The 22,909-nt window shown below is 52.0% G+C and overlaps 1 protein-coding gene across 6 annotated transcripts in view; it reads left to right on the top strand.

The window, feature by feature from the left end:
* Positions 1 to 22,909, top strand: part of MXRA7 (matrix remodeling associated 7) — a 49,414-nt gene that overhangs the window by 6,931 nt on the left and 19,574 nt on the right. For all 6 annotated transcript variants that reach the window (XM_084647232.1, XM_084647231.1, XM_084647236.1 and 3 more), the window contains exon 2: positions 16,223 to 16,283. In XM_084647232.1, coding sequence (XP_084503358.1) covers positions 16,223 to 16,283 — 61 coding nt within the window. The remainder of the gene's footprint in view (positions 1 to 16,222; positions 16,284 to 22,909) is intronic.

Raw genomic sequence — 22,909 nt, 5'->3', positions numbered from 1 at the left:
TTAGTGCCTTACCACCGGGTGAGCCGACTTGGGCTGTTTCAGAAGCAGTTCAAGCTTCCCAGCTGCTTGTCATGCTGCAAAGCCTTGACGTGGAAGCAGTTTTAAATGGGATCTAGCGCCTGGCCAATAACTGTCATGGGTCAGACAAGAGGGGAGCTGCCTCCTAGCGAAGAGTAGATGAGACAAGGCCCGGGGTAGCTTATTGCTAACAACAGGCCACGCTCATCCTTTCCACACAAATGCCCCTTACAGACACCATCTTGGTTAATGCTAGTGGAAAGGAACAGACATTCAAAAGGTATTAGGGCTTTACAGGGCACTCTCCAGCCCTAGATCTCAAAGTGCTTTGGAAAGAAGGGTTGGGGAGAGGTATTCCTATCCCACAGAAAGCTGGGTAAGAGGTGCAGTGACTAGCTCAGTGGCAGATCTGGGAACAGAACCCAGGTTCCCTGACAACCAAACCGGGGCCCTTGCTACCGGACACCCCTTGCCTGTGAGAATCTCCCTCTCCTTCTAATGACTTGAAGTTAATTACAGAGTTTGTCCATGTGTTGTTTCGAAAGTGAGCTCAGTGTCCGAGCGCTCCCTGATGTTGCCTTCTCCAGGTGCTTCCAGCTGCGGGTGTGAAAACGTCCAGGCTCTGGCCCAGCTTCCTTGGGATGATCCTAACAGAGAAGCTGAGGCCAGCACTGAGTGAACAAAAGGGATCAGATCCTCGCCAGCAGGGCAGATAACTGCTCCAGGTGGTTTTATCATTTTGGCTGTCACAATCTGCTTTGCTGGCAGGATCCTGAGAACTGGGACGTATTGGAAGTGAGGGAGCAAAATGGCTCTGTTCTAAAGCAGATTCTTACAAGCTGCCCCGTCCTGTAAGGTGCTGAACATTCTCGACTCCTACTGAGGTCAATGGCAATGTGCAGTACTCGGCACTTTTCAGGATTCGGCCCCAGGTGAATAGAATGCTCAGCACTCCCCTAGCACCTTTGTGGAAGGATCTCAAAGCATGTTATGAACATATTCATTTTTGCAACCAACCTGTGAAACAGGTAAGGATTCAGACTCATTTCACAGATGGGGACACCAAAGACTGAGGTGAAGTGACTTGCCTGAGCTCACAAAGCAAGTGAGCGGCACAGCCAGGGAAGAGAACCCTGGAGTCCTGACTTCTTTAATCACCAGTAACATTTCCCCCTTCCTTTGATTAAAAACTGATCCTGCCAAAGTACTTGATTTTTGATTGGTGTCTAATCGTCTGCTCTCGGATAAACACCCCCTGGTCATGCTGTCAGCTCCATTAACACAAGATGAGTTTATATCATGAGTTCTTTCTGAGTGTGAGAACCAGACCAAGCCATCTTTGAAATTGACCAGTCTGGTTCCTGTGAGAAACTTAATCTGAAAATCCCAATTCTATTCTTATTACAGTACCAGGCACTGTACAAAACACCTACAAAGAGAGAGTTCCTGCCCTGGAGAGCTCATAATCCAAATAGACAAAGGGTGGGAGGGGAAACAGAGGCTGAGACAGGAAGTCAGTTGCCCAATTTCACCCAGCAGGTCTGGTGGCAAAGATGGGAATAAAGCCCAGGTCTCCTGACTCCCAATCCAGTGCCCTAGTCACTAGGGAATGCTCCTCCCCTGCTGTCTGTTCTAAGGAAAGCCTCAGGGCTGTTGTCCGAGGTGAGAGAGAAATGTTACAAAGCCCTGGTCCTCCCAGAAAAACTGCCCTTTTCAATTTTCCTGTGTGAGCAGCCCTGGTAACAAAAACCAAAATAGGGAAGAGGTGTGGGTGTGGGGGAGACAGACAACCCTGGCAGAACAGCCTTTTAAAGGGGTTGTTTTCCATGAAGCAGCAGAGAGGGTGTCTGAATGTCTCTGGGTAGGAGCCATCACAGGACAGAGATCTCCTGCGGTTACAGATATGGGGAAGGTAAACAATCTCCTTTCCTGGGTACCTCTGGGTGAGGGTGGGCTCAGTGATCTCCAGCCCACCCAGTGCTTTATCCACAGCCCACTGAAGTCAAGGGGAGGTTTTTTCCAGTGACTTCAGTGGGCTTTGGATCAAGCCCGTCCTGTAGAGGGTTAACCACCAGGTCCAAGCGCCTTGCACTAGAAACCGCCTGTCGGCCCGAGCAAACAATGGCACTAAGACTGCAGAGCAGTGATCAGCCTTGGGCTTCTTGCAGGGAGCCCAGGCTGTGAGAGGGCAGGCCACGTGGAAGGTGAACTGTGCTAAGACAATGCTGGCCTTCTTCTCCAGATAAACTGATACTTCCCCTGCCACGTCAGCGGGCCTCCCACCTGGGGTATCACTTTGCAGGCAGACAAGGCCCTAATTTATGGCTGGGGGCGGATATTAGCTGAGCTGCTCTGATGGCCCTACTGTGTGGGTGGCTGGGAGGCCGTGACGGTTACCCCTGGCATCAGCTGAGCATGGGGTAGCTCTTGTGAATAGCCACTTGGGAAGCTAAGACCAGGATTTGAACAGGGCAAAGGGAGAGAGGTGGAGAGAAACTGTAAGGAGGGAGCAGAGTTTCAGTGTGATGGGGAAATCTAGCTGCTGCTGGGTTCAAGCCTCAGTCCTGCATGCTGATCTGTGCCCTATGTGGAGCCCCTCAGTTCAGCCTGCAGGATTGGGGCCGAAGTCACAGCAGCTTTGCAAGATCGGCATGGAAACTATCCGCTCAGGCACAAAATGCACTTGTCCAGATGCTACCACAAGAATAGTGAAAGCACTAAAGAGATTTTGTCTGCCTGTGAAAATCCCTTCCCCTGTGAAGTGAGGTTTTGCAAGGCCTTCTCCCCCACCCCATAGCGTGCATCATGCCAGCATCTTTATTACTATGTGCATGCTCTGATCCACAATGCATTGCAATGTTTCATGCGAATCCAAAGAAAATAAAAACTGCAAAGTACTTATCCAAGGGCTCTGGATACCTCTGACCTCTGGTGTGTTTAAAAATATGATTGTCCTGCTACAGACAGAGATTAACCCAGGAGCCTCCCCCGCACTGGGAAGTAACCAATTCATCCCATAAATACCAGCTCTTGCCATGCTTCTCCCTTCCCCAGTATCTGTGGGGATGAGATCTTCCCTTGTCATAATGTCTCATGAGACAGGCTTTAAGTGGCTATCAGCAGCTCTTTTGGGATAGATTTGGGTTCGTCGAATGCTGCTGCAGGAGTGTGGTGTCTGCCCTTCCATCCCATGCTCCTGATTCTGCCTGGCCTGGTATGGGCTGCTTATGAAAACTACGTTCAGCCTTTTCCTGTAGGATTCCAAATCAGAAGTTTGGGACACAAGCGGGACCTGAATGTTATCTCCCCTTTGTATGTGTCTATCACTTTCTCTTTCTCATGTCCCTGTCTTCCCCCAAATCTGGGGTGTGTTTCTGAGGAGGTGCCAGTTCTGGGGACTCTAGAGCTGTTACTGTGTTGTTCACTGTAGCCACTTTGAACTTCCTGGAGGTAGCTGTGGGGGTAAAACTCTGATCCTCCTGCTCTAAGAAGCACAGGCCCAGTCTGCTGAGGCTAAAGGAAAATCTTCATTAGCAGTATAGGGTCTATGATGCCCCGTCAGACCGTTCTGATTCCATCCAGTAGAGGGCAGTGGTTCACAGACACTAGCCAGTTCATGAGACTACTGTATAACTACTCCACTGGGCCAGGGTGTATAACTACTCCCCTCCCCTCCCCAATTCAATTTTGTTGCTAGCCACTTGCTAAGCTTTTAAATCCAGGTTGGCCATAGCAATTGCGGATTTCCCTGGAAGAGGAGGATATACTTTGCACTTACAGCCCCTTTCATCCAAAAATCATTGAGTGCTTTTAAATCAGTGGGTGAGGTTTATCCCAGCTTTACAGGTGGGGAAACTGAGGCACATCAAGGTGCCGTGACTTGCCCACGGTCACACAGTGGGGGACTAGAACCCGCTGACTCCCTGCCCTCTAACTGCTAGAGTCCTGACCGGTTAGTCCTGCCCTCTAACCGCTAGAGACACAGCCTCCTTTGGTTTCTTAAACACAGTTGGGAGGTGTTAGGGCCGGCCGCCCAACCTGTGACTACACTGACTTAGCGAACTGCAGGGCGAATGTAGCCAGGGGCCTGGTGCTGACAGACACAAGACATCCCAAGGAGACAGAGGAGTCTGATTGCGACGCAGCCCTTCTGTCACAGCTCACAAGGGAGATCGGAGACCTCGGGCAGGGAGGGGAATAAATAACTTGAGATTCGCGCAGCCAGAAATCTGACTGTAAAGGAGCTGCCTGGGCTTGGTGCTGCCTTGGCGATAATTCCCCATCTGGGATGCTGCAGGGGTCTCAGGTGCAGCCGGCAGGGCATGTGACTAGCTCCTGAGAGCCCTGTTCCCCAGGGTTCCCAGTCTGCCCTAAGGGAACGGTGTGTGCAGAGAGTTCAGTGCTAAAAAACGAGACAAGCCTAAGAAGTGCCTTCTGTGCTGAGCCATGGAGTCTCTCCTGGGTGGACCTGCCCCTTTGGCCAGTTCAGGATGCACCTTCGCCGCGAGCACAAGCCCCTTGGCTGGCAGGCTGCAGCGGCTCAGTGGCAGTAACCGGCAGGCGGGGACGGGAGAGGCTGAGCCAGTTGTCCTGGAGAAAAAGGCTCTCAAAGGCAGGGAAATGTGTCGTGGACACATGGCACAGGGGAGAAGGGGAGATTGCTGGTGGTGTTGCTAGCTGAGCTGGGGAGCAGGGCAGGAGAGGTCAGCTGGGCCAGTGGTTTAAGCAAGTGGTTTACAAAGCAGATTGGCTACAGCCCTATCTGGGCTTTATCTAGACTAGCATTTTAGTCCTGGTGCTGCCCCACCTGTGTGAGCAGGGGGGGCTAGGACAGACCAGCTGCTGGGGTTTAGCCCCCCTGTCCAGAGCTGGTCTGCATGACCCCAGGGTTAAAATGCCGGCAGCTGGTCTACACTAGCACTCCCAACGTTCCTACCAGCAGTATGACAGTCCCAGGGGAAAGTGCTAACACAGATAAGGCCTTAGGGGGGCATGGAGGCTATTGAGGATTGGGGGTGCAAAGGAACAACAATCCATCCGGGCAGTTGGACTCTCCCTAGGAAAGTTTTATTAAACCTAGTAGCCAGCGGGTAGGTGGGAGGTGGGCTAGGTCACCCAGCCATGGAGGGATTTGCTCTTCAGAGAGGGTCAAGCCCGCTAAAGGCAGGGAGGTTCTCGCCAGCTTTCAAGTCTAAATCTCAGAGAGGCAGCACAATGAGCGCCTGGCTTACCCAGGCTGCTGCGGGAAGGACTCGCAGGATGGGGAGGCCACTGGCAGGGCTCTTCCACCACAGGAATGTCTGTAACAGGGAAGCAAAAATAGATCAATTCAAAACCATCCTGGCTTAGAGCTCAACCCCCAACATGGCTCCTGCCTCCTTCCCAAAGGTATTTGTTGGCACCCTAAGCCCCACTTCATTGCCCTTCCTTTGAGCACTTGGGCAAGGGGAAGGGGTGACTGAACTGAGGATTAACTCCTCAGTCGCCAGCGGCCAGCCAGTGCCTCTGCCCCCTGTCTCTCACCCACAGCGGAACCGAATGTGGCTCACAAGATGGTCTAGGTCCCCAGGTCTGGCCCAAGGTCTGGGCTTCACACAGCTCTGGTCTCGTGATCCTAGAAATGAGAGGCGGAAAAGAGACATCCAGTCATAGTGTCGACCACCGCTATGTACGGCCCAGCCCAACTCTCCGCCCTCCATTACCTCAGGATCTAGCCACAGCAAAGTGCTGTCTTGGCCGAAGGGAATGGCCGGTGCAGCAGGAGAACTGGCTGACCTTGCCCTTCTGACTCCCTGGTGGCCCTCGACTCCATCTCATGCCACCACAGCTGTGAATAGCTTTGGCAGACAGGGGAGCTATCTGCACTGCTGCTTCCCCCTCTGAAATAATTGACAGCTCCCCCGGGCCAGGTTTGGAAAGTGCCAGGCTCAAGAACGCTGCCCTGTCCAAAACAGCCCCTCAGCCCCTGGCCCGAGAGGCCCTGCTCCCCTCAAACGCTCAAATTCACCCACTCTCCAGCCATGTCCGGGATTTCCACTTCGAAGAGCCAAGCTGCAGCCGGCAACGTGTTTCATTGCATGGAGTCCTGGAGTCCTCGTGCTTTCGTCTGCTGGAACCAGGCGACTATTTGGCTGGGCCCTGCCTGGGGAGAGGCCTGCGGTGCTGGGTCTCCATCCCAGGGGTGCGAGCTAGGGTTGGTACCTTTCTCCCACCTGCTCCCAACCGGAGGGCAGCTTTGCCCGGTCCCTTCACCCTCTAATGCACATGATTGCCTTACCCGAAAGCACATCCCCCACCCCGTGTCTTCCCCCTCTTCTCCGTACATACGCCTAACACAGGAGCTGTTTGAGTGTCCTGGTTGAGTGTCCTTGAGTTTGGGGGGGAGGGATAGCTCAGTGGTTTGAGCATTGGCCTGCTAAACCCAGGGTTGTGAGTTCAATCCTTGAGGGGGCCATTTAGGGATCTGGGGCAAAAATTGGGGATTGGTCCTGCTTTGAGCAGGGGGTTGGGCTAGATGATCTTCTGAGGTCCCTTCCAGCCCTGATATTCTATGATTCTATGATTCTATGAGATGGGATGTGGGGCGGAGTGGCTGGGTCACTTGCAAATCGGGATGTGAAACGGGTCCAGGGCACTGAGGACCTGCCTCTCCTCATTCTGTCCTCTACCCTCATCCCCTCAGAAACTCCCCCGCCATGACCTCTCCACCGCCACACCAGCCTTTTCACCCAGCCGATGGAGACATGTATATTTTTGCCTGGCAGGGCACAATTGGGCTGGGCAAGGCAGAATTTGATGCCTCCCTATGGGCTAGAAGGGAAGAATATTGCCCCATAGCCCCAGTGGGGTTCCCTGCCCGAGGCAGCTGCCCACTTGCTTCTGCAGCTGTTTCTTGGTGCATGGGAGAACTGGAACTCCCCGGCTACATGGGCTTGGGACGGGGGCAGCGCTGAGCTGGTGATGGGGAAGGGGTGGAGGGGGCATTTATACACTGAATTGCAGCCAGGCCTGAGGTGGCTCGCATGGCATGTCCTTTCTTGGCCCCTCAGAGCCTCACTGGCCAGGATTATTTCATGGGGGAGCAAGGAGGTTTTATGCTGTAACAGCTGCTTTCCTAGATGCACAAATGAGGCTGAGTGGTGTGATTTGGGTCAGAGGGGATGTTCTGTGTGGTGACCATCTGCTCGGCCAAACTCTGCAGAGAAGAAGTCCCTTCTTTCCCCCTTTTCTTTCGGCTCTTCTTTTTTATTCCCTCTCCTCTCTGCCCCTTTCTTTCTCACTCTTGCAATGTCTTGCATCAGGCTTGGATCAGAAAGTGCAGCCATAAATGGCAATGTGTTACTCACGTCTGCGTGGGGCCTGGGTAGTTATTCCAAAGCACACGCTTTCCCTCCCCTCTCCTGGAGGCTGGCTACTCGCTCCTCCCTCCTCCTGCCAGGGTAAGAGACACGCTGTTCTGCCCCAGCCACTCTGGGGAAACTGAAGCTTCGCCTCCCAACAACGAAGGGCAGCTAGACGCACCAGCCCACTTGGCCAGATTTCGGTTGCCCCCTTTGCTAAAGGGAGGGGAGACTTGGGCTTGAGGGAGCTCCTCGCAGGGAGGGTTTGGGCTGCACAGAGGAAATGGGAAGAGGTGAGGTAATGGCTTGCATTGTCCAGCATTGAGTTTAAAAACAGATTATGATATGACTTTGCCAATGGGTGGGGGGTGAAGTGAGGGGACAGACTTGTATAGCAGAGAGTGAGCTGGGCCTCCCTCCTGACAGTCTCTTTTTCTGATCCTTCCCATTTCCTCTCTCTCTCACTTCCTGGTCCAGGGGTTAGGACTTTGAGTGGGCTAATCATTAACAGTTGGGTGCATTCAAAGCACTCTACAGGTATTAAGTCAGTCTCACCAGGAGTGGGAGGTGGGTAGATCGCTATTGTTATCCTGATTTTACAGGTAGGGAAACTGAGGCAGGAGGTGGTGTGACTTGTCTATCTTAAGGTTTTACACTACCACCTATCATGTATCCTGACTGTCTTCCACATCAGATCAATAGCAAAGTCCCTAGCAGACTTCAAGGCCCCAGACTGGCAGAGCCAGGACTAGAACGCAGGACAGCCTAGCTACCACCTCTGGACCATCCTGCCTGTTCTTAATTCAGTTAAAGGCCAAGCTCTTAACTTTTTTCAGCATTGCAGCATTCTTGGGATTTGATTGCAAATCTCATAATAATTGGTGTTTTTCTTAAAGCCCCAGCTGCTGGAGTCATGTGAATACATGAGAAGCTCAGCTGTTATTTAAAAAATTCCAGGAAAGGAAGTTTCAAGCTCGGATGACCTAAGTTCATCCTAAAGGTTCAAACACCAGAAGGCAAATAACAAATAATTTTGGTTATTTTTATTATTATTTGTAAATCTCATGATTTTTAAGCCAACCTTGTGGTTTTGGGGGTGCCTGATTGAGAGTATTTTTCACGTTTGGGGTTGGCAAGACTGCCTTTGGAAGCATGCTATGCTACCCTTTTGTTTTTGGAGGGTTGTGTTGGAAAGTGGCCTTGTTTTGCGGTGATGCTGGGAGTCAGGATGCTGGGTTTTGTTCCCAGCTGGAAAGCTGACACTCTGTGACCTCAGGTGGGTGACTTAACCTCTCTGTGCCTGTCTCCTGGGGTGTCGTCATAACTCCCACCCCTCCCATGTGTGCTGTGAGGTGTGACTGTCTGCAAAGTGTTCAGAGACTCTGAAAGAGAAGGCATTTCACTGCAGTGTTTTTGCTTGAAGGCACCAGCAGGGGAGGTGCTGTAGAATGGGCCAGGTATGGCAGAGGTAGCAGGAGCAGGCAGGGGTCACTGAGGGCTGCATCGGCCAGGGTGGCTGAACTATGTCTTTGGCACTGGGCAGCTGCTGCATAATGAGGTCTGTCGTTAAGCCTGCAGTGACGTGATCTTTGTCTGTTACAGCAGCTGGCCCGAACTGCATGTGTAACTGTCCTCCAGATGCTCCCAGATAATTATCGCTGTGTCCTGCCTCCCTAAGGCAAGCAGGACTTTTCACTGCGGGGAGGTGTCCTCCCTAGGAGCCTGTGCTTGTTGATGCAGCCAGCGAATTGTGGGGAGAGGAGAGGCCAGGAGAGCACAGGGTTTATGGGCTCACCTAGCCAGGGTGCTTCGGATTCTGCTGCCAGCTGATGCGTCCCCTTCTCCCAACTCTAATGCTCCCTTTGCTTGGAGGGGCAGCTTGCCCTGATGTCCCTAAAATGTCTCCCTGCACCTCCCCCTGGCCGCTTTCCAACTGGGCAGAGCTCAGGGCCCAGCTTTGCGCAGAGCCTGGGCTGGCTGGGCTGTCTGCCTGCCGGAGCTGCTGCAGTTGGTTAGGCTTCCGCAGGTCCTGGAGCCTCAGTCACACTCAGGGCTCGGCTGGGGTTAAAAACCAAACCCCGTCTGCATCTGCAGTGTCCAGGCCGGGCAGCCGCCCGCTCTGAAAGCAGGGTGAAGCCCCGTCCCTCTATTTCACACTTTGGGAAGTGAATGGGGTCTGGAGTGAACCCTTTTCATGAGCTGATTATTCTACACTGGGATTCAGGAGCTCTCGGTTCAGTTCCTGGCAGGTTAAAAGCTCAGTGTCAAGAGCTGCACAAAGGAAGCCAAAGCTGCTGTTGGAGCATAACAACAACCAGTTTCATTCGTCCTGCAAAAACCCAGGAGCTGTGCCAGATATTATAGTGCACCATCTGCTGGTCCCTTCTCTGTCCGCTAACTATTTACATCCCTATGGACGTGGAGCAGTCCTGTAATGTCTCTGACTCCCTGCGTGACCTTGGGCAAGTCACTTAGCCACTCTGTGCCTCAATTCCCCACCTGTATAGGGGGATCATAATCCTCCCTTTCTTCCACCCTGTGGTCTTGTCCATTTAGATTGTAAGCACTTTGGGGCAGCAAGGAAGGGCACCAAACCCACCAGCTACTCCCACTTTCGCCTCACTAACCCCCCCCCCGCCCTATCTACTGGCTTTGTTCCCCTGCCCTGAAGGCCTCCATGCACTCCCCATACCCTCCTGGGGCAGTAGGAGTGTCCTCAGGCCTCTGTCACTGAGTCCCATCTGTCATGGAGCTCCCCTCTCCACTGTGGGGCTACAAGCTGCACTTCCCGAGCCCCTTCAGCTGCCAGTATCCCCCTCTCCCTGCCTCCCATCTTGTCACAGGGGCTACACAGTGCGAAGGGGAGAGCTGTTGCTCCGGTGGCTTGAGATGCTCTCCCCCGGTATTCCCCCCCACCCCTAGCTGGGGACTGTAGCTCTCACTCGGCATGTTGGCATGTCTCCTCAGAGGCAGGGAGTGCTCATACGAAACTCCCTGAGAGAGGCGTGGGGAGGGCGGATGGGGACACATCCCCGTTATCCCCTCCCATCCCAACGCTGACACCTTTGTGAGCCTCTCTTCTAGCCAGCAGCTGGGAGGGTGCTGCAGGTCTTCGCCTGGTCCTGCCTGTTGTGAAGCAAATTGGACACAGTGGCTCTGTATCCCTTCCCCTGTGTTAGCATCGGCTCTCTGCTAGGTGCAGTACTGTCAAAGTCAGGGAGAAGAGTTTGTGGCGTGAAGGGTTGGCGGGGCAGGTAGGAAATAGGGCTGGGCAGGATTTAAACAAATGGCTGCGCAGCTCCGCTTCCGAAGCTGGCAGGGCTCTCAGCAAACAGGCAGCACTGAGCTCTGTACCAGGCTGGGCATGTTGGCAGGTGGCTGAAGGGCTGCAAAGACCCTCTGGAATGAGCAGCTGTCCAGGGGAGGCGAGTCTGTCACACAGACCCTGCAAGTGCTGACTGGGTAAGAGGCTGCATGCCTCTCCTCTCCAAACTCCTCCTGCAGCCTGCTAGCCAAGACTCAGTGCACTGGCATCTAGGGGAGCGGTTCTTATCACCCTGCCAGGAAATCTAGACAGGCCAAGCCTTGGAACAGCCGTGATGCCTTTGCCTTAGGTATACTTCCAGCTGCTTTCGTGGGCCCTTAGGAGCCAGTCCTTTTAGCTTGGACCCGCCTTTGTTCATGCCGTTGAAAAACTCTTGACTGTAGGTTCATTTGGCTCCTTGCATTACCTGGGTCCAAATTCTGGCTTGGGTCACAAGTGAATCAAGCTTTTTAGGTCTCAGCTTGGTATTCACCAATGAAACAGAGACGACGCATGATTGTTGATGGGGAGGTGGGGGGCACAATTTCAAGGTTCTGATGGTATGTAGCAGGGTTCAGGGCAGGGCATACAAACCCTGGCAGAAATCTGGAGGGGTGAGGGGACATGTGACCCCACATGCCTCCTCCCCCACGTGTTGCCTCTGAGCTTGAAGGTCAGTCTGTGCTCAGGAGAGGCCCAGAAATGGAGCAGTGGGGTGGGCGGGTGGATCTGCAAGTCCGTTATGGGGTTTACCTGTCTAATACAAAGGCTGGTAACTCCAAGGGTTGGTTAGTTAGACGTGCCCACGGGCTCTCTCTGCCATGGGCTCGCTTTATTGGGGTTTGCCACAACAGTCCAGATGCTGCAGCATCTCTCGCGCTTTTGTGATCAGGCCTGTGTGTATCCAAATAAGAGTCCACGACGACAGCTTTAGAAATGGGCAGAGGCAATCCCAAGAGGGGTGGGAGTGTGGGATTGCCCTCCCCTTAGGGCTCTTCTGAAAAGTCCATTCGAGCACAGTGAACCAAGTTCTGGGTGGGCCCGGGCCTGGCGGCAGGGTTGCTGCTGGGGCTGCCTGTGAACCATGGTAACTGCGCTGACATGAGAGAGCCATGCTACCCGAGTCATGTATTGTTCCAAGCTAATGCCAGCTGCAGAGGGGCAAAGCCCACGTGGTTGGGTGATTAAAAGCTGGGAGGTTCTTGGCTGCACAGAGATGCCAACTACTTCATAAAGAGGAGCGAGGCTTCGGGGTATAGAGTCACTGCTTATAGACTGCACACAGGCCAATGGCTCTGCTATCCGGCAGAGGTCTCTTCCCCACGTTAATGAGTTGGCAAGTAATGCAAAGCACCAAGGCCCTTGAACTGGGTCACAGATCTAGCTATGGAAGTGGGTTAAGAAGCCTGTCCTGTCAATCCGAAGTGCACCCAGGAGTCCAAGGGTAGCGGATTTGCTGTCAGAGGCGCAGAGTAATTTCCGAAGCACAGTGGTGGCCATGAAAACCGTCAGGCCACATCCTCGGCTGCTGTAAGCTACCGTAGCTCTCCTGACTCCCATGGAGCTGCACCCGCTGAGGAGCTGAGTTAATGTTTGCTTCCTGGCTGGCTGCCCTCTACCTGGGGTGGGTAAGGGCTTGTCTACACGGGGAAACTTATGGGCATAACCATTCCCATGTGGGCGCTGCATTCCAAACAGTGGGGTGCCGTCTATGTACGCAACACCTGCACTATGTGCCCATGTAAGCCCTGAATATGTCTTCCTGACCAGCTGTGCTCACAGGATGATTCCATCTGGGCCCTGAACATGCACAGAGGATGTCATTTTGGGATCCTCCATGCAGCATGACCTCACAGGCCCTGTACATGTGCAGTCATGCCTTGAATGCAAGTGTAGAATTGCATGTGTTAGTAAAAATGCCCTGGCATGTTCCAGAGTCCAAAAATAATTCTTTATTCCGGAATAATCACTCCACTGCCCACAGTCTGTATTTATTCTGGAGTTGCCCCTGTGAAAGTGCGGGGATCTTGGAGATAGGAGGGGGGGCTGGCTCAGCTAAGGTGTGTAGTGAGTGGTAGGGAATCAAGAGTGGGCGTGTAAAGGTTGAAATGGACAAAATGAGTAGCCAGGATAAGACCCTGGGGGGTAGACTAGAGGACCCTTGTAGTCCCTTCTAACCCTCCCCATGTACAGCACCATGCACTTCCCAGGTCTGGGGTTTCCTGATGCTGACAGATGGGAGCTCTCACTTCTGTCTCAACGCAGTTCACGCAGGATAACGTTGCACCCCAGCATGCAGAGAGGGAGGGATGGGGCTGTGCTCAGATGGGTATTACCCTCTTCCTAATGGGAGCCTGAGTTGGTCTGCTGCCGGCTCTAAGGATGCTGGGCTGGATTCAAAAACTCTCATTGTTCCCTGCTGTAGATAATTCTTCACCTGTACTGGAGCTGAGAAATTCTTCTGCATGAGGAGTTATGGGACTACAGACTCTGGCGGGACCCAGAGCCTCAGGATGTCCTGCTGGGCTTGGTGGGACCCACAGCTCCTGGTTGAGAGGATTTTCCACACTGTTGGTGCCCTCCTGTGCAATGCAGGCCAGGGGGAGCTCCCAAGGACTACCTGGAAATCTGACCACTGAGCCTGCTTCTCTCCCCACCTACTATCCCTTCCCAAAAATATGCCCATCTGCACACAGGCATGGGGAGCTCCTCCTAGGCACCTCTGCAGCTTCATTGCTAACTGAGAGAGTGTGACTTTGCGAAGGAACTGCTCCCAGGAGTCCCAGGGCAGTGCTAGCCAGCTGGCTTATGCCAGTGCCAGCCTAAGGCTCAGCACCTGAGCCGAGTTGCCCTCCCGGCAATGCTGCTGACATTCTTTCCACCACTGTTCATAAAAGAAAGGGCTCTGTGGGCTCCCCCATCCATCGCTCCGCCCCCAACCATGCTGGCCTGGGAAGAGATGAATGGAGAGTGAAAGGGAGCTTCCATTTTTGGAAGTGTGGACCAAAATAGCTGTGGTAGAATGTGTGAGAGATGATGGGCGTGTGGGCTGTCCGCGACCCAGGGACCGGAGGTGCAAGAGGAGCCCAAATGGCCGTGAATAATGCTCATTCCCCGCTGATGACATAACGTGCCCGGTCCTGGGCTCTGGGCTACAACCCAAATTCCTGATGTTTATTATAAAACTGTGCTGAGAAACTCCACTGGCCTGTTCTGCAAGGGGGCAGCTCCTGTCCTGCCTTTCATCTCTGCATTGCTGACTGAGTTCACCTGCACAACGCCTGCCCGTGACTCAGCGAGTCGGCCCTCCCAGCCATCTTGGTTCTCCTTGTCTCCTCTCCCATGTGGCTTCTCAACCCCCTTCCTCCCTAACTGAGCATGGCAGCTTCTCCTGGCTCTTTCTGCTCGCACACAGACCCAGCCCCTGCCCTGTGCACCCCCAGCAAGCTGGGGCAGCTGTGAAGGAGCGATCGTTTTGACTCAAACGTGGGAAGCCAGACGAGCCGGGGTGGAGGCAGGAGCCAGGACTGCGCACCCTCTGGATTCTGACAAACTGCGAGTCTCCTTGCCGGTACTGGGGAGACAGAGAGAGAACACTCTGCCTGCTGCCTTTCTGATGTGCATTGCAGAATCTGAGTACTAGACTCGTGTGTGTGTGTGTTGGAGAGAGGATGGGAGACACTCTGGAGGCATCACTATGATTTTGGAGGAAGAAGACTGTAGTTTTCTTCTCCCTTTTTCCAGCCCATCCTCCATGGAGAGTATCCTGATCAAAGTCCGGGGCAGTTTTCTTCCCCATGCCCCCACCCCAATAACCGTGGCCCCTTACAGCCCTCTCTGAGGTGCCACGGATTTTGGATCCTGCCCCATGGTAAATTTTAAAAAATGAGATGCTGCTTGTTCATTATTCCGTTTTGCGGTTTAGTTGTTAGCCCTGGGCTGGCCTGTAGGACCGAGAGGCTGGGCTTGTTTCGCGCCGTGGGCCAAGGATGGAGCTGGCCTGTAGGACCGAGAGGCTGGGCTCATTTCGCGCCGTGGGCCAAGGATGGAGCTGGCCTGTAGGACCGAGAGGCTGGGCTCATTTCGCGCCGTGGGCCAAGGATGGAGCTGGCAGTGCTCCTACCCCTGCAGATTGTTAGAGTTGCCAGACTCTTCCCTTTACAAGACTCTGGGTTCCGTTGCTTACGTCTTTACCAAAGTTTAATAGTTTGGGCTGAAGTATGTTCTAGCACCCACATGTGTTGGAGCAGGGTCTTGAAAGGCAGGGAGGCGGCCTTTGTATCAGGGATGTGCCTTTTGACATACCTGTGAAAATTGCCTGCATTTGGTCAAGTAATAAGCTTTTGAAAACTCGCAATTTGCTAATGCTCTATCAAGTCTCTGCTATGCCTTGCAGCTTAATTCCCAGAAGAGTCCATCCTCGCTGAAAAGGCACCAACCTGGCATTGAGGAGGACTTTCCCTGCCGTTGCAATTCCTGACTTCTGGGCCTTGCTGGATCTAGATCAGGCATAGGAAATTAGAGGATGCTTCTACATAACATCATGTGGAGGAGGAAGCTGATTGAATCAAATGCAGAGTGGATAAGAGCCAGACCTGGGAGACACAGGGGGGACTGGAAGCTAATGGAGGGGCAGCTGATGGAGGGGAACGAGACGGAAACTGGGAGTTGGGTGAAGACTGGGAGGAAATGAGGGTGGCTGGCCAAAGACATTGGGACTGGAAGCCAAGGAGGGAAATGGGCGAGGGGGCTGAGATTAGACTAGGGGAGACTGGGACTGGGAACTAGTGGAGTGGAAAGAAGAAGGTTGTGGGTGGGGAAGAGCTCACAAGAAGCCAGGGTCTGACTTGCAAAAGCGTGAGTATGCTCAACTGCACCTGAAAGCACTAGGAGCGGTGCCTGAATATGCCAAGTACTGTGAGAAAACAGGTGATGGCTCATCTCACGGGAGTGCCACAAAGATAAACAAACGTTTGTGGAGCACTCGGATACTGTAGTGCCCTAGAAAATCAATAATTCTCCCTTCAGATCAGGATTTGAATTGTGTGCTGTAAATAAGACGTAGGGCCACGCATGGAATAATGAAGAGAAAATACTGAATAGCGGATCATTAAATGAGCACTGTCCGTCCTGGGCAACAAATAGGGCAGGGGTCCTGTGGAAAATACAGCATGTGACAACATAATTAAAGACTGTATCATAATGTATGTGCACAAGGGGGGGGGGGCAAATTAAGGATGCACAGGCAACCATAATGTTCTTTTACTGTAGTGTGTGTGTAATATATAATCTTATTAATAAAAACTAGCTCTTTTCATCCATAGATCTCTATGCAGGTTAGTATCATTACCCCTATTTTAGATGGGGAAACTGAATCACAGAGGGGAAATGATTTGCCCAAGGCTCACCCAGCAGCCAAATGGCAGAGCCAGAAATTGAACCCAAGTCTGCCATGTCCCAGTCCATTGTCTGATTCACCGAACCATGCCGCCTCGGGGAGCTCCGTTTGCTCCACACACTGTTCTCCCCTCTGAACTGCTCTGCTCTTCATTCTCTCCAGGAGGAAGATCAAGCCTGGGAAAAAGAGAGACTGGTGGTGAAGGAACCAGAGCTGGACGATGGTAAGTGCTGGCGATGCAGCAGCTGGTGGGAGAGAGGACGTAGATAGTGCCACCTTGCCAAGGGCCAGCTTGGGTCTGAGCTGGAAGCTCCTGAATACTGAGAGTGAAATTTCCCTCTTCTAGAGTTCTAGGCAAAATGGGAGACAAGGCCAGTGTGTCCAGGGTCATGAAACACAAGGAGGAAAAACTGTATAAAACCCCTCAACGCACGTTGCGGGGCCTTTTTTCATACTCCATAAAGAAATAATCTGCCGCTGCCCCCTGAAAAAATAGAGTGGCAGGTGACACCCCCTTTTCTCCTCCCCCATACAGATCACCTTTCAGTTTGTGGGGTGTGTTTCCTTCCACCCATAGGTGCTGGAACTAGGGGTGCTGCGGGTGCTGCCATACCCGCGTCTTGAAGTGGTTTCCATGATATACAGGATTTACAGTTTGTTTCAGTGGCTCTCAGCACCCCACTGTACGCATTGTTCCAGTGCCCCTGCTTCCACCAGACCCACATTGTGTGCAAACACACTCAGTGTTTCAGTAACACAAGGGGCATCTAACTTTAAGTGTGCACAGTACAATCAGACCATGGGAGTGGTGGGGGGCGTTCGGCAGGCTGACAAATCTCTGTTCTTGGAACTTTGGCAATGATAATGCCCCAGTGGCAGAATCCAGGAGAGTTGTGGGCTAGACAGTGTGGTGGGAGGGCGGGGACAGAGGACTTAATAGAAAGCACAGACCTGGGGTAACATGAAACAAATGGCAACCTCACCAGTTGAGGGGACCACCACAGAACTCTGCCATTGAGATCAGAACCCAATCAATTTACACCTTCGTCATCTTAAAAACTCTGTCCCAGCAAGAATGAGGCTTGAGGTCTCTGTCCCTTTAAATTCCCAGCTGGCAGAGAGAGTGGAAAGAGAAGGGAGGGCTGCAGGAATGCAATGGCCTGGGCATTCTTCGCCCTGCTCATTGTGTGCCAGGCACAGAGTCTGGGGTGGGAGGGCCTGTTCTAGGACAATGCTGGGGGACCAGGGCAAGGCTGTCACTTGCTATAAATATAGCCCCTGGTCAGCAAGGCCTGGAAGCTGCTCAGCTGCAAGCCTCTGGGGGGAAGGCTGGGGATTAGCTCCCCTCAGCAGCTGACAGCTTCCTCTTCCTCCTGATTATTGAGCTGTTAATTCGCTGGGTTGGGCTAGAGTCAGCGGAGCACAAAGAACAGATAGCATCACTGGCATTTGTCATTGCGGCGGCAGCCTGGCAGGCCCTGGGTGGGGGTGGGTGGGGAGGGGGAGGGGACCAGGATGAGCCATGCTGCTACTGGGTTCCACACTGCAGAGAGGATGGAGAGCTGAGGACAGGCCAGCAATGTATGAATGCAGCTGCCCCCTCCCGGGGCTCAATCCTTTTAAGACTGCGTGTGGCACACCAGCTCGACGGCGGCTCTCGTGGGTTCCTCTCACCTCCCTTCTCCTTATATTGGTTTCACCCCAGCAGCTCCCTCCACATCCTGATGACAGATGTGCTGCGCCTTTCGCTTCCAGCTGTTGGCATAACACGAGAACAAAGCCTGGCAAAAAGCTCCTTGAAGGCACCAGGGATCTCCAGAGGGTTTAGCTAGAGCTGTGTTTAACTGATTCGTCAATGACTTTATTAGAAAATGATGAATTGATTAATTGGGACAACAACACAGGAACCTTGCTCATAACTCTTCCCCCCTCTCCCCTACCCCAAACTAGATGATGGCAGGCAAGTGTGTGTGTGTTGACCAGGAGACTGTCCCACAGCAGCACCACGGTCAATGTGATGGCTTATAGCCTCCATCCTGGTGGGGGCCGGGGTGGTAAGAATCCCTCCTCCCTGTCCCACTTCCTTGCTAGCCTTTGCAGCCCCCGTCACAATCCCTCTGGCGCAGGAGGCTTATGACAGATGCTAATCCTTGCAATGCACCTTCAAGGCAGGGAGCCGCTATCACCGTTTCGTAGAGAGGGGAGTGTGTGGGACAGAGCCTGGCACTGTGAGCTGGCCTGACTTGCCCCAGGGGAACACAACCAGTGGGTGGCGGAGCTGTGATTAGAACTCAGGTGTCCTGACTCCCAGTCTAGGGCACATGCCACTCAACTGTGTTGCCTTTTATCCTGACAAATTCCCTTCATCTCCTGTAGACCTTCAGTTCTACTGTCTGAAATGCAGCTGCCTCTGGGGTGGGAGAGGGCACACAGCAGGCCACACAAGGGATGGGGAGGGGAGTCTGGGCCCAGGATCCTGTGGCAAACTGCAGCTGCTCTTGCAACCAGTCTGTTGTTCAAAACTGTAAGAGAGCCACCAGTCTCTCAGGAGGAGGTCAGCCTGGGCTAATGACGCTGGGATTTGGAACCTGTGCTACCAAGGAGTCAGAGCTATGGCAAACCCATGCTTGGAGTGGGGCTGAATTAGGAGTCCCTCTATTGGCCATTTGCCCCCCACTTTCACTGGCTAGTGGGGTCAGTGTTGAGGGGCTCATGGCTCTTCCCTATCTTCTCACACCTGGAAAAAGCACCCCCTCCTCCTGCTCTGGGTTGTCTGCGCTGCCCCAGTCCCTGCAGCACAAGGCTCCGTGCATGGTGCCTGCTACAGGCCGCCTGCATGGCAGTACCTGCCACATTAGCAAAAGGCGGCCACACCGGCTTGTTTTGCTAAATGAGGGCCTTCACGATGATGTGCCCCCGGCCAGCATTACGGTAAAGGATCAAGGCTCCAGCCTTTTCCAAGCTGTTAAAATTCTCTTGCTCAGTTCTCCTCCTTTCTGTCTTCAAGAGCCTTGGGCCAACATTAACAAAGCGCTTAGGCCACAGTTTTCCGCGCTAAATTCCTCAGGCTCAGTTGCAAAGCTCAGCCACGGAAACTGATCGGAATCTCACTAAGCTGCCCATCTCCAGCCTCTGCATTTCCCTTCCCAAACTGCTGTTTGCCCGGGCACTCACTTGCCCGGGCTTGGGTTCTTCAGTGTCGGTGACATTGTCGTTGTCGTCGTCATTGTTTTATTAGAAGAAAAGAAAAAACAGAACCTGAACACTTTTCTCTCTTCTGTTTTTTTCCTCCCCCTGACTCCTTGTTCAGTGGTAAAAGGGAAAAAGGAAGTGAGATGGGTAACCCCATTCTGCGTGCCTGAATTCCTCTAGCAGTTTGAAATTAGGGTGACCAGATGTCCCAGTTTTATAGGGACAGTCCCAATATTTGGGACTTTGTTTTATATAGGTGCCAATTACCCCCCACCCTGTCCCGATTTTTCACCCTTGCTATCTGGTCACCCTATTTGAAATAGATGCTATGATCTTCAGTTCCTGCCCTAACCTGTATTGCTGGGTGCTGTTAAAGTGTTACTATGTCCCATCCCTGAAGTGGCTGCATTTCCGGGTAAGGTTAAGTGTTCCCTTTTCCACTACTGGGATGGGGAGGCAGAGGGAGTTGTGACGCTTAACTAACCATCCTGTCCTTGGATAAATGGTACTGTAGACATGCAGGCTGCAATTCATTCCCTTTTAAAGGAATGTTCTAAATAATTCAGGCATTTTAATGGGCTGGATAAGATGATGACTCAGTCTGGCCAGTGGGGATACTAAGCCATGTGTGCGCATCTAGTATAACCACAAGGATCTCGGATTGTCAGCCAGCTACCTTTTTATTTCTTTAATGCATTTTCTATTTACGCACTTATATGGCCTCCATTGCAGTAGTGTCTGAGCACCTCACAGTTATCACATCTTCTGTGAGGTGGGAAAGTATTATTGTCCCCATTTTACACATGGGGAAACTGAGGCACGGTGCGATTAAGTGATTTACCCAAGAACACGCAGGAAGTCTGTGGCAGAGCCAGGAATAGAATTCAGGTCTCTCTAAATACTAGTTGAATGGCCTAAACACAAGACACCATTCTTCTTTTCTTTCAACAAGCAAAGTTGTACAGAAACCTCTGGGGAGCTGGCAGGTTCCTGGAGCTAGAGCCAAGGTGTCTAGGAGAGTAAGAAGCACTGGGTGTGGAGAGGTAGATTTGAATTAGGATTCTTTTCTTTTTACCAAATGACAGCCAGTAAGAAAATACCCTGCAAACCCAGCGTCTTGGAAACCTGCCGACATTGGCGGGGGAAATACACAAGACAAATATCTTTTTTTAAAACTCACCTCACGGCTGTTCTATTTAAGTAGGTCATTTTATACTCATAAATATTTTGCAGTTCCTGGGAAAAATCATGCCTAGAATTTTCAATGTATTTCCTGACACTTATCTCCAATCTGAAGAGAAAGAGAGCCCTTGAGCACTGAAAACTTCCAGTTCTTTCCTTCAAAACCTACAAGCACAGGTTGGCAGGCAGATGGGCGAATGGCTATTCCCCTTCCACTCAATTTCTAGAGTCCCTTCTTCACTCTGATCTGAACAGCCCCTGTTCGGGGAGGGAAAACCGGCTTGGTTTTCTATCAAGTAAAAGATGTTAAGAATAAAGATTTGTGATGTGAAGGGCACCGATAAAGCCTGATTCTCCTTTCACATACCTTAGTGAAACTCCACTGACTTCAGAGAAATGACTCCTGATTTACACCAGTGCAAGTAAGAGGAGACTCAGGCCTGATATCTCCCCGAGCAACAACCAGTTAAAGGCATGTTTCAACGGCACTTTTAAGGCTCGTTTTTAGTGCCTGGTTAACTGAGCCTAATCTCTGTTTGCTTCCAGTTGATCAGGCTTGTTTGCCTGCCAGTGCTGAGTTTTTTCCATTGAGGGAAATGAGTCTTTACGGAGCTGCGTTTTCTGGGCTGTGGAGCGAGGGCACTGTGACAGGCTTAGGTTTGCTGAGCTGTTGGGCAATGGGTGTAGCTTTTCACAAGAGGCCAGACAGCGGCCTTTGTTTTCACTCCAGTGCTACGGCTAAATGATTAGCCCTTGATTCGGAATCTTCCCCAGTGGAAAACTGACCAGGATCAGCGTGAGGCTTGTTGACACGCTGAGGTGCAGCAACTGGGGAGTGAAATGTGAAATATTTGTGGAGGTGGTGGATGAGGAGAAGTTCTGACTGGGAACCTCTGTTTCCTGTTAAGTCTGCAGTTTTAACAGGTTTGTACCAGTAAACATCGGTTCACACTAAAACCTGGATGCATGCTCTGTGGGATATTTTTTTACCCTAGCAATGACTGTCATGTAATAAACATGACACCTGGGTTCTATTCCTGGCTCTGCCTGTGTGGCCGTGGGTGAGACAAGGTTGGTGATCACCTCACCCACCATGTCTCCCTAATATTCTGGGACTCACATGACTACACAACACTGCAAGCGGCCTTCGGCAAGTCATTTCACATCTCGGTTTCCCCACCTGTAAATTGAGGCTTGTACTTGCCTGCCCCATGGGTATTCTGAGGCCTGGAAAGTGTTTGGAGCTCAGCTGTGGACAGAAAAGCAATGTGGTGGCAGTTTTTGACCTCTGTTTTTCCAGACCTTGAGCTTGGGAAGTAGGAGAAAATAGCTTGATCAGGCAAAGACAAGAGGATTAGCAAACAAAGGCTGGATCCTTCCAAGGTTCAAAAGTTCTCTCTTTCTCGCACTAGCTAGGGCAGGTACAAGGGATATTTACAACACCTCTGGTCTGTATCCTTCTCCTGTGCCGGAAGGAGCCATGCTAGAGTATCTGGCAGGAGGCAACATGGCCCTATGGTCCCTGGAGCGTTGACTTTATCTCAACACAGCCGCTAGACGTTTTATTTATTTTTTTATAAAGCCAACAAATATGCACGAGCCCTGGCCCTCCTGGGATACATTTTGGGCTGACTTTGTGCAGGAAGATGACCCTGAGGAGTGGGTAAAAATAAACAAAGAGCTTGAGCAAAATCTGCTTGGAGAAGCTAAAGCTCTGGCTCCTCATCTGTGAGCTACAGAGTTTTAATTAGCAAAGAGATGTGATCTAGGGGCTTGGGCAGAGGAGAGAATGCCTGCAACAGAGCAGTGGTTTTCAACCTTTTTTCATTTGCAGACCCCTAAATATTTCAAATATAGGTGCGGACCCCTTTGGAAATTTTAGACAGTCTGTGGACCCCGGGGTTGAAAACACTGCGTTCTCCCAAAGGGATGCGACCCAAACTGGGTAATAAAGAGGATCCTTTTCCCGTTGTGTCTATCCATTGGCAGGACTTCATGACCACTGCAATCACAGCTGTTGATCGGGTCAAGAATGCTTTGGACCATCTCTGTTTGCAGCCCAGGAATTTGCCACATGGTGTCTCCCTTTCCCAAAGCCATTTCTCAAGCTTTCTTGCAATGCTCCTGGCTGCTGGAATGTTGTGATTTCGAAGCCCGGGGCATGGCCAGGGTGACTGGATCATCGTGATTTTGAATAGATTATGTGTTACATGCCCAGTGTGCTTACAGCATGGTCTCCTGAGCGATTATTCACAAACCCAAAGCATGAGCATGGGGGTCCTAGCTCCTGGGGAAGGGGGGAAAGGAATGTCCAGACAGAAATAGAGATGAATTCTGCAGGCTACGGTTACCATCCTCCTGCTAAGCCCAATGAGTCTCCAGAGCTCTGACTCCAGGGGAGAGAAATAGCCCAACAAGTTCCCTATGCGGTAGAATTTAGTTGTATCTCATTTCAAAGGGGATAGGTCACTAACG

The sequence above is a fragment of the Lepidochelys olivacea genome (genome assembly GCF_965140295.1).
Source record: "Lepidochelys olivacea isolate rLepOli2 genome assembly, chromosome: 14".
NCBI lineage: Eukaryota > Metazoa > Chordata > Testudines > Cheloniidae > Lepidochelys > Lepidochelys olivacea.
The sequence above is the reverse complement of the archived record's forward strand: the minus strand, read 5'-3'. Positions and strand labels throughout refer to the sequence as shown.